The sequence below is a fragment of the Borostomias antarcticus genome, assembly GCF_949987555.1.
Source record: "Borostomias antarcticus genome assembly, chromosome: 14".
NCBI lineage: Eukaryota > Metazoa > Chordata > Actinopteri > Stomiiformes > Stomiidae > Borostomias > Borostomias antarcticus.
The window spans coordinates 1,877,446-1,893,541 of record NC_140247.1 but is presented as its reverse complement, the minus strand read 5'-3'; the positions used below and the strand labels follow the sequence as shown (position 1 = coordinate 1,893,541).

The following is a 16,096-nucleotide window of genomic DNA, read 5'->3' as shown; positions in this document are numbered from 1 at the left end:
GGACTGTAGCCACATATAGGCTATAAAACCTGTTGTAAAGAGCTTAGTAAAAATGGAAATATATCTCTTACCTTGTGGAAGACAGTCCATGCAGAAGTCCATGGAGAGGTCGTCTGAAGTCTTGGGCGGTTTCTTGGCGAATGAGCCTCTCCTCCTGAAGACTTTTCCTTCAGGTCGTCCGCTCCCCATGTTGATTGGGATGTGTATTGAGGCGCAGACGCGTATTCGCTCGGCTGTCAGGACTTATCCATGTCGGTCTATTGCTGCTTCAAGTTACTCACTCAATCAAGAGCTGAAACGGAAGATTAACGCTCTCAAGATTTTCTGAGAAATATCGAAAGGCCTGGGATTATATTGTGTGACTACTTCAAAGTCTTAGGAAAACATATTTTCTTATTTAAAAACAAAACTACCTTTGGGAGCTTTTTTTTAGGGGGGGGAGCGAGGAACGATAGCTTCATCTTGCATTGTTGTAGATTAGGCAGGCTACTGCATGCGTGCAAGCGGCGTCAATTGTATAATTTAATATATAGGCCTATTTTATTCGAACAGCAGATTTGTAGGCTAGTTATAGCTTAGAATGGCGACGGCTACCCATAAACATGGCCTAGGCCCATTTTATCATGTGGACCAAAAAACAGCACTTGACATTGGTTACGCATGCTGAAAGTTTGGATGTGGATTTCCATTCTGAGGTAACCCTTCCATTTTTCATCTTTGCCCTACAGTCATGAGTTCACACGTACCCGCCTCCTCCATCCCCAAGCTGCTGCCTATCTCTCAGTTTGTTTGCTCAAACTTGTGAATTATAGGCTATATTTTCCTAAAGCCTATAATTTCTCTGCCTTTGCTTGGATAGTCTACAAACGTTCTGATGCATTTGGACATTTAGTCTACATATATATATATGCTATATATATATATATATATATATATATATATATATATATATATATATATATATATATATATATATATATATGGTACAAGCTAAACTGTCAAACAGGAATGAGTCGCTACGAAAAATATAGGCCTATTACATTTTTGAGGGAAGTATAAAGATGATAGGCTATTATGAAGGCGTTATAATAATAAAAGTCGTACTGTTACTGTTAGGCCTATGTCTATTGCTAAGTTATTATTTGTAAAAATAAAAAAATAAAAAATGAATACAAAATAATAATAATAATAATAAATAAAATAATTATTCTACAAAATAGTAGGCTAATGGTTACATATTTTCCGTCCTTAACTAAGTGGCTTAGTGCCTTTACTGAATATCAACAAAGGAAAGAACATTCGCGCTTCGAAATAGCCTCTAGTAGCCTAGTCAGTCTAGTCCTGCAGGATCAGCGTTACTCCTGGTTCTGATGCGTTTGAGTAGTAGCCTAGTCAGTATAGCTATAGCCTAGTCAGTCTGGTCCTGCAGGATGAGCGTTGCTCCTGGTTCTGATGCGTTTGAGTAGTAGCCTAGTCAGTCTAGCCTAGTCAGTCTAGTCCTGCAGGATCAGCGTTACTCCTGGTTCTGATGCGTTTGAGTAGTAGCCTAGTCAGTCTAGTCCTGCAGGATCAGCCTTACTCCTGGTTCTGATGCGTTTGAGTAGTAGTCTAGTCAGTCTAGTCCTGCATGATGAGCCTATAGTAGTAGTCTAGTCAGTCTAGTCCTGCAGGATCAGCGTTGCTCCTGGTTCTGATGCGTTTCAGGACAATCAGCTTTCGCCTTTGTTATGTGTTCCAATCCTCGTTTGTTGATTCCAGTGTTATTTCAAGCACCAATGATCACTGGGTCACTGGCTTAGAAGGCAGACATGTATTCAACAGTAATCTGACGGGCCCTTCTTCACCGGTGCGTGAGTCTAGACAGTGGGCTATGTGTATTGAGGGAGCCCTTGTTTTCACTATAGATTGGCCTTGTAATCGGTTCATAATCGAACTTCGATGGACATACTCCTACACTTAGATCAGATCAAAAATTCCCAACAAAACGTTTTGAACAATATATTTACTTCCATTAAATAAAACACAATAGTTTATTTTTTTGATGTTGAAAAAAAAAACGAAACAAAAGTCCGTACCAAATAGTATACACAGAGAAAAACCAATTCAATTTCGCAGGAACATTTGATGCGTCTTTTTATACCCAGGATTGCTATTCTAAATCGATATTCACACAGACACTTAATAATAAATTTATAATATGTTAGAAACACACAACTGGTGCGTTTAGTATGTACATTCCCTTGTTTGCAAGCAAAACATTATTCCTTTTAGGGTTTTCCACATGCGGTGTTAAATTGAACTTTGAGAAGATATGAGAGCTAGAGCATTCGGTTCTATAAACTGGAGATGGTATCTAGATATTTACAATCTTTGAGTCAATTAACGTCCAAAATGTGAAACTTCAAAATAAACAAGCTTATAGGAAACAAAGTGTCCTATAGTCTGCACTAGCCGGTGCAGAACAAAAAAGACTATTCATCAGGAAAGTGTCTACAATTACTTCCGTTTACGTTTGAAACTCCACGGCGGGGTTTAGCTTGTTTCAGTGGTTTAGTCTTCTAGTGCCCTTTTGAGAAGAAAAAAATGAAGTAGTCTCTCGTTCCTGTGGCTGGGGATTTGTATTCTCAGGATTTAGACGGGTCTATCCACTGCGTATTGGCAAGCACTCAGATTAGAGGCCGGATTCTGAACGCTGGCATATCCAAAACTCGAGTGCTGCTTGGCTTTCAGTCTCAGGCTCGCCAGACTGGAGTTACAAGTGTCCCTGTACACATAAGGAGGGGTCGGCGGAGCGTAAGGGCAGGCCGGCGTGGGAACTCCCGAATTCAGAGAGGGGTTGCTGAGGTTGTTCAAGTTATTGAGGCTGTTGAGGCTGGAGCCGGGCACGCCGGTGACTGCGGACGGCACCATGCCTGAAGTCATACTCATGGATGAGATCGAGTTCGGCGGGGAGAACATCGTCTGCGATGACAAGGGGTTGACGTTCATGGAATTGAAAAAAGGAAAGCTTTTGGTGGACAAGGAGGCCGACGTTAGCCCTTTGGCGGCCCAGTTGTTGTATGTATAGCTGGGGTACATGTCGTCATAGGGCTGCATAAGTCCATTGAATTGAGGACCGAAGCCGTTCTTGCATAGCTCGGCTTGTTGATTCCTTTCTCTTTTCCTCCATTTTGCTCGCCGGTTCTTGAACCACACCTACAACGAAAGAAAGGCTAAAAGTTAGTTGTTTTCCCCCCCTTAAACAGATCCGAAAAGATAACCTATTGTTTGACAACTGTAGGTCTGTGTAATTCATTCAAAATTTATAGGCCTATTAGGGCCTACTACATGTAGGCCTATTTCATTTTCTGAGATTCATTTAATGTCGCCCTGTAAATCAGTGTAGCTTAATCGCCTGCCTTAGTATTAGGCTATCAATCTACGAAGGAAATCAACAAAGTCGCAAAAGCATGACGATGCGTGCACTATTTACATTATTTAGATGTAGGGTTACAGACCTATTCATATATGGCTGATATCAAAACAGCTAGTCCTAGACCTCCGCGCAGCTTTACGTTTTTGTGTTTTTTATTTTATTTTAATTTTTATTTAATTTAATTCAACTCTAAATACAGGCCTACCTTTCTCTGCTGAAAAGCTATCTGCTTTGATTCCAGTAGGACCCCAATACACATTCTGCGTTCTTAACTGCCACTGAAACGTCTAAGTGGTTGTGTATTCCAGGCAGAGACATCGTGGTAACCTCCATTACACAACACTGGGATGACAAACGCAAAATACAAGCTTTGCACCTCTTTCACACCAACGGCGACACGATTGGTATCTGTCAACTACTAATGTCAATTGCCCCAACCGTTAACAGCGTTATTGGCCTGTATTATGCCTTTTCGCTATTTAACTAACTCAATGCAAATTGATCCCCTAAGTCAACAATGTAACGTAGCCTATCATTGCGTTCTGATAATTGCGAAATAGGCTTAGAAAATCTATATTAATCACGTCTTAAAAAGTTAGTTTTCTTTTAAATGTTTGGCTGTTAAACCAATCATTAATTTAGGCTATAAGGCTATACGGTGAAAGCCTGTTCACATGTCATTCCTCTTTAACTCTTTTGAGAGTAGCCTAGTTGTTGGATAGCCTACTTAAGAAACCTGTACAAACCTAGTTTTAAAGCAAGAAATTGTATTTTCTTAGTTTAACGCTAAATTGAATGCTATGTTCCACAGGCATATTTTGGCTGTGCGTAATTATGCGTAAAGTTCGTGCGTAATAATTCAAGAGCTTTGCTCAACTTCATCAGGCAGACAAATCATCCCAAATTATACACATAAATGGTGTTTGTTTATTCCCAGGGGCTTACCCTAACGCGGGCCTCTGTGAGGTTGGTCCAAACGGCTATCTCCTCTCTTGTGGACATGTCCGGATAGCGATTCCGCTGGAACGTGGCCTCTAGTTCCTGCAGCTGCTGGCTTGTGAAGTGAGTCCTCTGCCGTCTCTGCCGCTTCTTTTTCGGGTCATCTGAAGAGTCCTCATTTTTGCTCTGGCTCTTTTCTTTCTCTGTGGGGAATAAACAAACAACCCCGTCAGTCGTCAGCTTCATCTCTACACGCTCTCCGTGCTCTCCGTGATGGAAGGGGGTAGGCTAATCAATTTTGAACACATGTTGAACACATGTTAACACATAATATTATTTTGATTTGAACATATAGGCAAATATCTTCACAAATTCATGCCAGAACACTGATCTAAATACGAAAAATGTGTAGGACTATTATTATTACACAGAGTTCAGCATGAGTTATTTCAGTGAGCAAAACAAAACGTCAATGGTAGCCCACGTTATTATACAAATAGCCTACTACTACTAATATTCAATAGAGGTGTAGATACTAATATATCTAGGCCTATATTTGTATTTCACGCAGAATAAATAAGAAAAAATAACGTTTTGAGAATCGATTAGGGTCTATGTGTTTTATGATTTCCCTAAAGCTTGACAGCACACACAAACACAAAAGAAAAGTGAACCCAAAGCCAGCCGCTATAACATACACAGTCAACTGGTTTGTTCTATGATAACACCTGACTAAAGGTGACAATCCGTCTCTGTAATATGTTCAATAAGTAGGCTCACTATTTGCATAATTGCTATAATAACTTCCTACAGTTCAAACTTCCTTTGTGATTAGAGGGCCATCTTTTGTTTGACATAAACATTACAATGTCAATCTTTCTCCGCTTCACTGTGCACACTGCAACAGTCCGCACCATGGGATGAATCTTACCTACGGACTCTGGACTGGAGGTGTCCGACACTGTGTGCACCTCTAACCGGTGTTTGGAGTCCACAGACCGCTGCAAAGGCTGCAGAGTAGAGGCCATTGCCAGTGCCGTGTGGTGCGCGGAGGCAAGTTTATTACCGGATAGGTGGTGGTGGTGATGATGGTCCAAATTCAATGGATCCCTCATAGAGTTCATCGATAGGAAAGCGCACTATACTCGCTGTCAGGCAGATTAAGCTCCCTCAGTGCAAGCAAGAAAAAAAAAAGCCGTCCGTCGGATAGGGAAGGAATCAGTGGTGTCAAGACTTACAGTAACGCGGATCCTATTGCATTTAAGTTGAAAGCCACCTATGAATAAACGGATCAAAATGTCTTAGAAGGATCCCATTATTCGAGAGTAGTAGGCAAACAATCGCTTTTTTGAAGCAGGAGCAAACAGATATCTCGGGCTGGTACCGCTAGCCGCGCAGCATCAGAGTGACAAGGACAGACAGGTGATATTAGATCCAGAGGCACACACACACACACTACACGGCTCGCAGTTCATTTCAGCTGTTCCCTGAGCACTGTCTGTCCAACTGTGCCTCTCGCTAGGCTTTGACGTCACCAAGAACCCTCCCATATTCTGACAGGTCGTCAATGTGGACATGACGGTTTGCTCAGCCAACTGGCGCGCAGAGAAATAGTATATGCCTGCCAGTATATTTATGTGGGATTGGTACTTTTTTTCTTCCAAATAAAAGCATGTAAAGAGAGATGGGACGCATGGTGTACCCACGACGCACAGGGGAGACCGTTTTGCCGCATCCCAAGACAAAGAATAGACTACGATTGAAAATAAGACAGTGTAGTTTTATGTTATGATATATATGTCTACTGTAGTCCAACGCTACGGTTGTGTGGACACCCACGTTGTGGGCACTGTAGTCACTCAAGTATCACTTGGAACACGAACCACTAAAATCTTGAACACGTAAAACTATCACTGACATACTACGTTGGCACTTGTATGTCATCATTTGGTATATCGTTTAAGCGATACCCCCCATCTCAAGACCTGACATTTGCTCACTGCGCACAAATTAACAATTTAGGGATGGACACCTGTAATGCGCAGACGGCAAACCGCATCTTATTTTGTAATTTTCAAGTTGTATTCGAGTCATGTATTCACATCAGATGCCAATCAACACATTGTCCATTCGACCCTATATAAGCAAAATAATGGGGAAAAAAGACTAAAAAGGGGTTTCTTTGACCACAGATAGCCTATTTCATTCATGACGCTCATTAAAGGGCCTTATTGGATATCTTCCTTCTGCGTGTTAGACCACTCTGGTTCTCCATGAGCACACTTGTACTAGTTTGTTTTAATCCGATAAGACTCTAATTTGCCTAAGAATTTTTAAGAGGGACTTTAAATTAGTTTGAGCTGATCTAATTGAATTGCCAATAATTCCCTCTAGATCATGGCGCATACACGCAAAGTAAACATTCGCCCCACCAGATATAGGCTAAATGGTTCTTTTTTCACCTTAGTTAACCCTGGTTGTCTGCAACATCAGGTCACCACAATAACTTCCTCGCACTGTATTTAGATACTGAATGCCTATGCAAAACCAAAGGATGTTTTAGTGTAATCTACAGTATGATATACTACAGAAACTACTTATCCAAGGAAATAGAAAATATAGCAAAAGCAAAACGCTAGCTATGTCTGATAGGCCTATATAACAGTACCACAATAATGAATTATAGCCTGCATTTGATTGAGTTCGATATTATATTTAATGTCACTAATTAGGCCTATAATAATTGGCAAGTGTATTTCTAATTGCGATCTCAGTGTCTAGTTGTAGCATGCATTATGAGGCAATACAGTTATAGGCCTACATTAAACTATCACGCATCTTTCCTGCCGATTATCGTGGATACGGGCGCTACTAAGACGTTATTGAACTAATCCCGTGAAAGCCCTTTCTAGGCCTACACCTCATTTGCAGTCTTGTGAGTGAGCCGTGGACCGATGAGGGAGGGAGAGAGCTGTCAAAACCAAGGCTGGGGTTATTCCCTGTCTAGATAGAGATATAAAAATAACCTCGTGTACATTACCTTGTCTGTTTCGCCACCAGATTGCAGGCACGTATCCGGTTGATAATAAAATCTAATGACGTGGAATTAGCCTACATGTCTTCAGAGCATGAATTTCTCGCTCTTATCTATTCACTTGCCCTGATAATGTATTTTATTGCCCCCCCCCACCCTTGGTTTTAGGCCTACATGCCAAATGAGGAGCAGAAAGCAATCTTTTCGAATTATTCACATATCAAATATCCTAGCCTAGTTTAGTTAAACTAATTGGTCAACACATAGGCTACTAATAGCTATAACAAATAATGAATGGGCCTAATTATCATCTTTGATTTTCATTGGAACAAACAAAACTTCGTTTGTATAATTATCACTATACTAAGCACATAGCTGCAGGAAGAAGCTACAATTCACATTAAGTGCTGTGGGTCTATATGCTATTGCATGCAAGTCAGGGAAATTCTGATTGCTCAATTCGTTCTTTAAGTAGCCTAGACCTACGCAGTGGATTATCATTCCCTCTTAATTTCTGCCTTAGAATGCTTTATCTCTCTTCTTCGGATTACTGCTTGCGATACGCCATAGAGGGCCATTAATTAACAATTCAGTCAATATAGGGGGAGACGACAAGGCCTTTTTACATAGGATTAAGAGGACATCAGATTCTTCCATTAGTATATTCCTCCTCACGAATAAGCTTTCATTATACATTTAGTTTTCCCTGGAGTCAATCTATCCAGAATATATTAGCGGGTGTAAAACAGTTGAAAGGAGATCGCCAATAATCAGGTCGCTCGAGCCTCTCCCCACTCCGTTGCCTACATTTGGCAAGCCTCGTTAAGTCATCATGACATAGCTCATATAATTGTGTTTCTATTTATCTTATTATTATTAATCAATGGCGATCACATCATGTCGCTGGTCACATGCCAATCATTTCTGTATGAGCTAAATTGAGAGTTACTGGTAATTCGTTTACAACAAACAAGGTATGTTCTTCTTCTTTACAAGAGGAATGTCTGCTTTATTTAGATTACTTGACAAGTCATTTTTATTTCAAATGTATTTCTAAAACATATCAGCATATTTTGTCCGAAAAACCATAATTGACCCCCCAAAAAAATGTAAGACATATCAATTCACTACCAGTGCGTTCTGGAAATTGTAAAATGCAATCTAGTCTAGCGTACGTTATGACAAAGTAGCAGTGGGTCTAGGTTGCATACACGGTGGGAGAGATAGTGGCCTTAATAATATGTCAGAATCTACTAAAACGTAGTATGGTTTAATTAATTATGCCCACCCTTTGTCCAAGACTGACATGCTTAACATAGGATGGAACATCAAGTTGCTGTGTTAACACAGGCGATGCTTCTTTTCCAGGCTGCTGCGCACAATTGCACGTCCATGAACCACCGCCAGGTGTCCATCTAAGACAGTGAAAGACTCCACTTGCGCTACATGAACCCACTTGCTAAAGCTATGAGATAGATCGGCTACACGGGCCTGTCGAGTGGCACAGACAGAAGACCAGCGCAATTGAGAAGACACATTTAATGAAAGCACACGTCCAACGGTGTGATGTAAAGAGCAACTAGCAAAAAGAAGAACCCATTGAACAAATTAGAACCCCTTTAAGTCAGAAAGAACCATTGGGGTTCCAGCCAGTATGGAGCAGTTCTGGAGAACCTTTCTTTTGAGGGTTCTTCGACTGTGACAAATGGTTCTAGAACATTTGTGTGAATGTATGTGCTGATATATGTAGGGTTAATGTCCCTTCGGATACAATGTATCAATTGTACCTCAACGCGTGGTGGTGCTGGTAGTGAAACCCACATATTCAGATTGTACTGTACTCACCTAGTTGTGCACAAGTTGACGCAAGTTTACGACAGTGGGAGTCCATTATAGAAACCTTGGAAACCGATTCTGAAAAAGAAGAACGTTTGATTTAGTTTGCGAGTCACATAGGCTTACAATGCGTTATAGGCTAAACTTGAATTTTTTCAATAGGCCTACAATATGGTATATATAGCCTACCATAAGCCTAATGGTTTTCACATGTATTTATTTATTTATTTATTATCTTTCTAATGACAGTAGGCCTATAGCTGTAAATATTTAGACTTTTGAGCTTTTGGAAACATTCTGAAATTTCAAAGTTATAGTCTAGAAATACTTTGCAGCAGTTCACACGCACGCACGTACGCGTGCACACACACACACACAATCAAGGTATGTGACAGTTAGCCTACGTGCTTGTGGCAAGCGGCGGCAGTTCTGCAGTAAAATCACAGGATTAATGTTTGATTGAGATGTCTGTCGGTGTGATATTACAAAATTCATTATCGCAGCTCTATACTAACTCGATATGAAGTAACACAGATGGGATTTTATTAGTCAAGGCTTCCGCTGTTTGCTTATGATAATTCAAGATGAAGAAATTTGCATGCAATCATGCTGTTAACCGTTTTTCCTCCCCCTTTTGCTCTCGACGCGCTCGGCACCAAAAAAAAGCTGCTACTCCTTTCACCTGCTCTACATCTGAGATTTGATTTAGAAAAGGACGAGGTTGAGTTCTACATGGTGTATACCGGCTAACCCGGGTTGAGTTCTACATGGTGTATACCGGCTAACCCGGGGTTGAGTTCTACATGGTGTATACCGGCTAACCCGGGTTGAGTTCTACATGGTGTATACCGGCTAACCCGGGTTGAGTTCTACATGGTGTATACCGGCTAACCCGGGGTTGAGTTCTACATGGTGTATACCGGCTAACCCGGGGTTGAGTTCTACATGGTGTATACCGGCTAACCCGGGTTTGAGTTCTACATGGTGTATACCGGCTAACCCGGGTTTGAGTTCTACATGGTGTATACCGGCTAACCCGGGGTTGAGTTCTACATGGTGTATACCGACTAACCCGGGGTTGAGTTCTACATGGTGTATACCGGCTAACCCGGGTTGAGTTCTACATGGTGTATAACGGCTAACCCGGGTTTGTAATGGAGCCGGCTCTCGGGTATCCCACCGCTAAATGAAAGATGAGGTGTCAGGTTGTAAGGTGTAGGGTTATAGGTTGTAAGGTGTAGGGTTATAGGTTGTAAGGTGTAGGGTTATAGGTTGTAAGGTGTAGGGTTATTGCATATACCCATGTTATCTAATCACTGCGATGAGGTTTGTTTCAGTGCCTCAGTCTTTGCACCAGCTCTGTTTGAATGAGGTTGGAAAATAACTTTGATATCATATTTATTGACAATTGAACAACAGCATTCATAAAACAAAAGACAAACCACCTCTACTTAGATGCGCATTAATTGGGACAGGTAGACTTAAATAATAATCGCTCCTGACACTTAAAGGTGGCCTATGATGTTGGGTTATTTGCTGCTAACCAAGTATGGCAGATGCTGGGAAATGAATGGCACTTGTAGGCCTATTTATTGGCCTACAACGAATATTTTCAAATTGATAATTCAGTTATAGCCTAACTGGACATAATCAACAAATTGGATATCCAATATCGACAGCCAATACTGCTGCCAAAATGAATTTATATTGGAAAAGTTATGCTGATAAAGATACTTAGACTATTAGCCTATTTAGTTCAATGATAATAGTAGGCTAACAAAAACACCAACAACAACAACGTTATCACGCATAACAGAATAATAACAGTAGGGTACTCTCAATAATTAGCAAACTTCTATTAATGCAAACATATTATCTAATTGGTTGAACAACTATGTAAATAACTATGCTTTCCCCATGTAATTTAAGGGTTGAAATAAATTATCAGTTCATCTTTTACATGAGTTGTTTAATAATGATTCTTAATTTTAATTGCTAATTTCCAAGAGCTGAATTTAATATTTAGGCTGTGTAGCCCAAAAGTATATAGATTTTTTTCTTGAGCAAAATATAGGCCTAGCCTATTTTATGACAGAGATTTATACAATTAGACTGTTGAATTAATAATGACTGATGTAGGTTACAGTAACACCTCACAATTGTTGAATCGTTTGAGAAAATTCGATGAGCAACAATGTAATTTCAACGTGACCACTTTGGATGATTTATTTTATTGCGTATACAGTTAGCTGTATACATTTTAACTAAAGTGTAGACTACCACACATGTAGCCTACCACTCGGCCAGACGGATGAGTAATCCCAGCCAAGCCATGTGTTTCTGATTCATTAGAGGCGAGAGACCATGAAGCCTATTCCATTCCTTTTCCATTCAGTGCTAACGATATATCATTATCAGACTTGTAAGGTGAAACCTGGCACGATCTCACTTATCATGTCCCTTTAAGTTACTGTAGGCTAGCGGTGATGAAATTCACATCAGACTTTCACAGATTACACCGAAAAGGCTATAAGGTGGAACGAATTCCTTCACTTGCATTAACTCACATCTCGGTTAAAAGTGACCCGGACTTACCAGCAGACTAGACACCCGCGTGTAATCACTCTTCTGCCTGCTTGATTCTGCTCTGGTAAAGATGTAAATTCCACACCGATGATAGGCTACGCTTAACGCCTTGCTTATCAGAAGGAAATGCGGTCGATCCAATATATTAAAGTTTTTGTCCGCCTCCAGAAGAAAGAGATCAGCGTTGCGTATCCGCTTATCTGGTCAAAACGTGACGCCAAGTATATGATTGTATCATATATATCCGCGTAAGTAGGCTACAGTGCAGTCAGAAGTAGTGAACAGGCACCGTCGCGTATAGGGGTCTCCCTGGTTCGCCCTGCAGTCTCAACAACTTTGTTCCCCAGACGCTCCAAGAGTGGCGCATTTCTTCCTCTCGATCTTTGAGAAGGAGCGCATGTGTGTGTGCGTGTGAATGTGTATGCTTATAGTGGGTGTGTTTGTGTATGTCTGCTTACGTGCGTGTGTAGTTGAAGAGAGTGTAAACTTAGAAGCTCTCATCTTACAACAATAAAAATAGAGGATAAAATGAACGAAATTCAATAGCTGTGGTGGGCTATTGATTACTCTAATTGAATAAGATATATTTCCGTGCTTGTGATTTGAAGGCAATGGGATTGGCTTGAAAAGTACGTGTCACAGTTCTTAGCATTTCTACACTGAAGAAACCTAATCCTTCAACCACAGGTTTTCTGTTCAAGGCCCCTGAAAATACACCAACTGTACACCAACTCATTTATCTTAGCCTATCTCAAAATAAGATTTTTTGACTTTTGTCATTTGCAGTAGGCTATTAGCTAATAATAATATAATAGTAGGCTAAACTCCAACATTAAATGTTTCAGGACTAGTCTACATCTCAAAGAAATGCTTATAACATATTTATTGCATCAGATATTAGCCAAATGTCTCTACTAATATTTTTTTGTCATTAAATGTTGATATATCTTCCCCCAAAAGACGATTTTTAATTTTAAGTGATTTAAGTGGATTTTTGGATCCACTGAGGTAGTCTAGAAAATCTCGGTTAATGTGCAGATGAGGTGAACAGCTGGCTCGGATGCAAATGCACTTTATAGATCCGTAAGATGAAGGCTACAGACTGATTTTACATTCGCATCTTAAGTGAGGCAAGCGGAGTGAACATAGATAGGCTACGTTTCACGTGCCTAATCCTTCTTTTACATTTTTAGTCATACCCCCATTAAACAAGTAATTAATGCACACAACCACATGGGAATTTCGCGGCAAGGAGGCACTGAAGCAAAACACGCCAGGCGACGGGGGCTTCATGCTATTCCAGACATTGCCCCTCAAACGTTGCGATGCTGGCTGGATCGCTTTACATTTGAAACATTTGTAACAAAGGCGTCGTTGGTGGATGATGATCTATAGGCTACTATTGGATGGCCCGTTTCAAAGCTACTGCAAATATCAGGTTTATAAGGTGTTAACTAACATATAGGCTACAATAGTATTATTTGCTCAAATTTGCTTTAATTAATGCACCCCTCACATGTCTGGTTATAGGCCCGAAACCAACAGTCAAACAGACTATATCCACATAAGTAGTCATATGCATGCACTGAAAACAGATGTAGACACTACATTTTCTAAAGATGACCTGTAGGCTACTCACTATAGACTCACTGAACTGCAAAGGCGCATGATTTCAAATCCCCCATCTCTATTCCTGGAGCAACCTTGCATGCACGCCCAACCTCTGCTGTCATATCACATATGGTTTGGCGGCGTCTTGAGAGAAACGTTGGTAGGCTATATATGCTAACCGCTCTTACCTTCATCTAGGGTATCAAAAAGTAGAGCTTTCTTTTTCTCACGAAGAAAGGTGCAGAGGAATGCCTGAAGTTCAGTAAAGGCTGGCGGGTATGAAATCTTTTGCCTCGAGGGCAAACCGGCGGCTTCTTTTCATTTCAAGCTCTTATCGATTCTCTGTTGTCATCTTTGGCGACGCAGAAGGACACTTGAAAGCATTTCTGATGGGGCTGTGATGTGAGAAAGGAGGTGACCTGACCAAGCGCCCACAGACTATTAACTAGCACATCAACCTCTTCGCACATTATTCAGCTGCCGACAGCAATACAGTTGGGACATTTTTAACTTTTACCTTTGCATACTCAGTGGAACTTTTAACTATTATATTTTTTACTATTATCTCACTTCCATGCATCGGCATACGTCACCTCATTCACCTCCTAAGGCTGTAGTCTACCCATAGCCGACCTACATCCGAATTGGTTCTATTGACAACAACGTGCGCAACAGAAGTCTTTTTTTTTTATTGCACTCTTCTTAGGCTACTCTGCTATGTATTTGGTATAAACTGTTTTAGGGTGTGTTTTTCTAGCTGATTACCACGAATTGTAATGCCAAAATATTCAATAACTAGCCTATATAAATATGTTAATGTTAATAAATATGTTCTTGCTCTACCACTTGATGGATTTGTATTTCATCCAAATGAGCAGTTGTATCTGTTGAAGTAGATTACTGACATCACAAAGTGAATTACTGCTTACAAAAAGAAGCTCTCACCTGTGGCCAATCAGCTCAATGTGCTCTCGTCACTCACACTGACCACTTCAAATATTGAAATATTTGGCATTTTATCACACGTTTCCCTAGGCTACCCATCTTCATATTGCCATAAATATAAAACTCCTTATGTATTTTTGATTGAACTTAATTTATTTTGATAGGCTAGGACAAATGGCTTGGCATAGCAATTTTTTCATGCCTCAGTTTTGAGTCATCAAAATCAAATCCAATTTAGGGCATGCTAAATCAAATGTAGCTATAGGCTAGTTACATCAAACTGAAAAAGGGCCCAAACTGGAATGTGTGCAAATGTGTTTGACCCCTGACCTTCATCATGTCATCTCCAGAAGCTAGAAATAAGTGACAGTGTCAGACTGATATGAACCAGTGTAGTCTTGTTACTGACTCCTTGGTTATCGCCAATACAGATTAAAAACAGAAAACCTGGGTCCATATTATGCATTAACTTCACATTATGAGTGACTTAAAATCTGTTTTAATTGGTAGCTTTGGTCATGTGGATGTAAAGTACAGATAGGGTCTTTGCTTGAGAAACCGTGTTGATATTTTTTTTTTCTAGCCTCAAACCAGATTGTGCCGAGTGTTCTGTCTGGGCAGCTCTCTGTGGCCATGTAATAAAGTTTTGAGTCAAATTGGTGTTTCCAAAGCCACAAATCTTTAAACAAATCAGTTTATGTGCTGCTAATATGTTAGACAGAAAGTAAAGGCTTGGAAGTCAGCTTTATTGTGGGTGTAACTTCTCTAGCATGGCTCCATCTGAAGGAGAGAACGAGGCAGGACCACAGAGAGAAAGAGGGGGACAGAGGAAGCACATAGGAAAGCGGAGAGATGGAGGTAATAAAGGGTAGGAGAGGAAGAAGGGAAAGAGAGAGAGAGAGAGAGAGAGAGACTGCAAACTGCCACGAACCCCTTCTTCAATTTAAACAAATTGTGTATTTCAATTTGTCAAGTAGCAATCTAGGTACATTAATAGTGAAAAGCTGCCAGTAAATTCAACAAATTAAAAGGATGACTGTTCGATAGCTCTTGAGCTGGTTGAACGGCTTTAAGGATGATCCTTATTATTCTGTCTGAAAGAAAAGATGCTGCATGCACAGCGCTCCGGCTCCACTCCAGCTCCACGAGCTGAGGTTTAAATCTCCCAGAGGCCCCGGTGCACATGACTTCCACGGCTGCCTGACTGCACTGCGCCCCGCAAGCCCAGCTAATGCGCTGTATATTTAAAAAGTACTCAGCTGTTTGCTTCTGTCTTCTTTGTAATTATCCTATCCATGAGAAGCAAAGAAAATGCATTGCTGATGTCATAGTGGTTTTAGCCTTCAACTGGTCTAATATTAATCTCATACATAAAGCTGCTCCAAATGAACAGGGATTACTTTGAATTAAACTTTGGTCCACGTTTACATGTGAATGCATTAGCTGCTGTCATTTCTGGTCAGTTTTACAAGCTGGTCTGTATTCCTTTTGACTTAGACATTGCTCTGGTGAAGCATGATTTAAAATGCCCCTGTGAACAAGCAGACTAGTCAACCCAGTCGGATAGACTACATTGTGCATCACGTGGGCACTAAAAATATCAAGTTCAGGCTTGAAAAGGAAATATGAATAAGGCTACACGCACGCACACACGCACGCACGCACGCACGCACGCACGCACGCACGCACACACACACACACACACACACACACACACACACACACACACA

At 40.7% G+C, this 16,096-nt stretch overlaps 1 protein-coding gene across 1 annotated transcript; it reads right to left on the bottom strand.

The window, feature by feature from the left end:
- Nucleotides 1-2,631: 2,631 nt before the first annotated feature.
- Nucleotides 2,632-5,478, bottom strand: pitx2 (paired-like homeodomain 2; the record flags this gene model as incomplete). The annotated part of the gene is made up of 3 exons (XM_084448808.1): nucleotides 2,632-3,195; nucleotides 4,361-4,557; nucleotides 5,286-5,478. 3 exons carry the CDS (start codon nucleotides 5,476-5,478, stop codon nucleotides 2,632-2,634), a joined length of 954 nt encoding a protein of 317 aa, XP_084304934.1.
- Nucleotides 5,479-16,096: the final 10,618 nt, after the last annotated feature.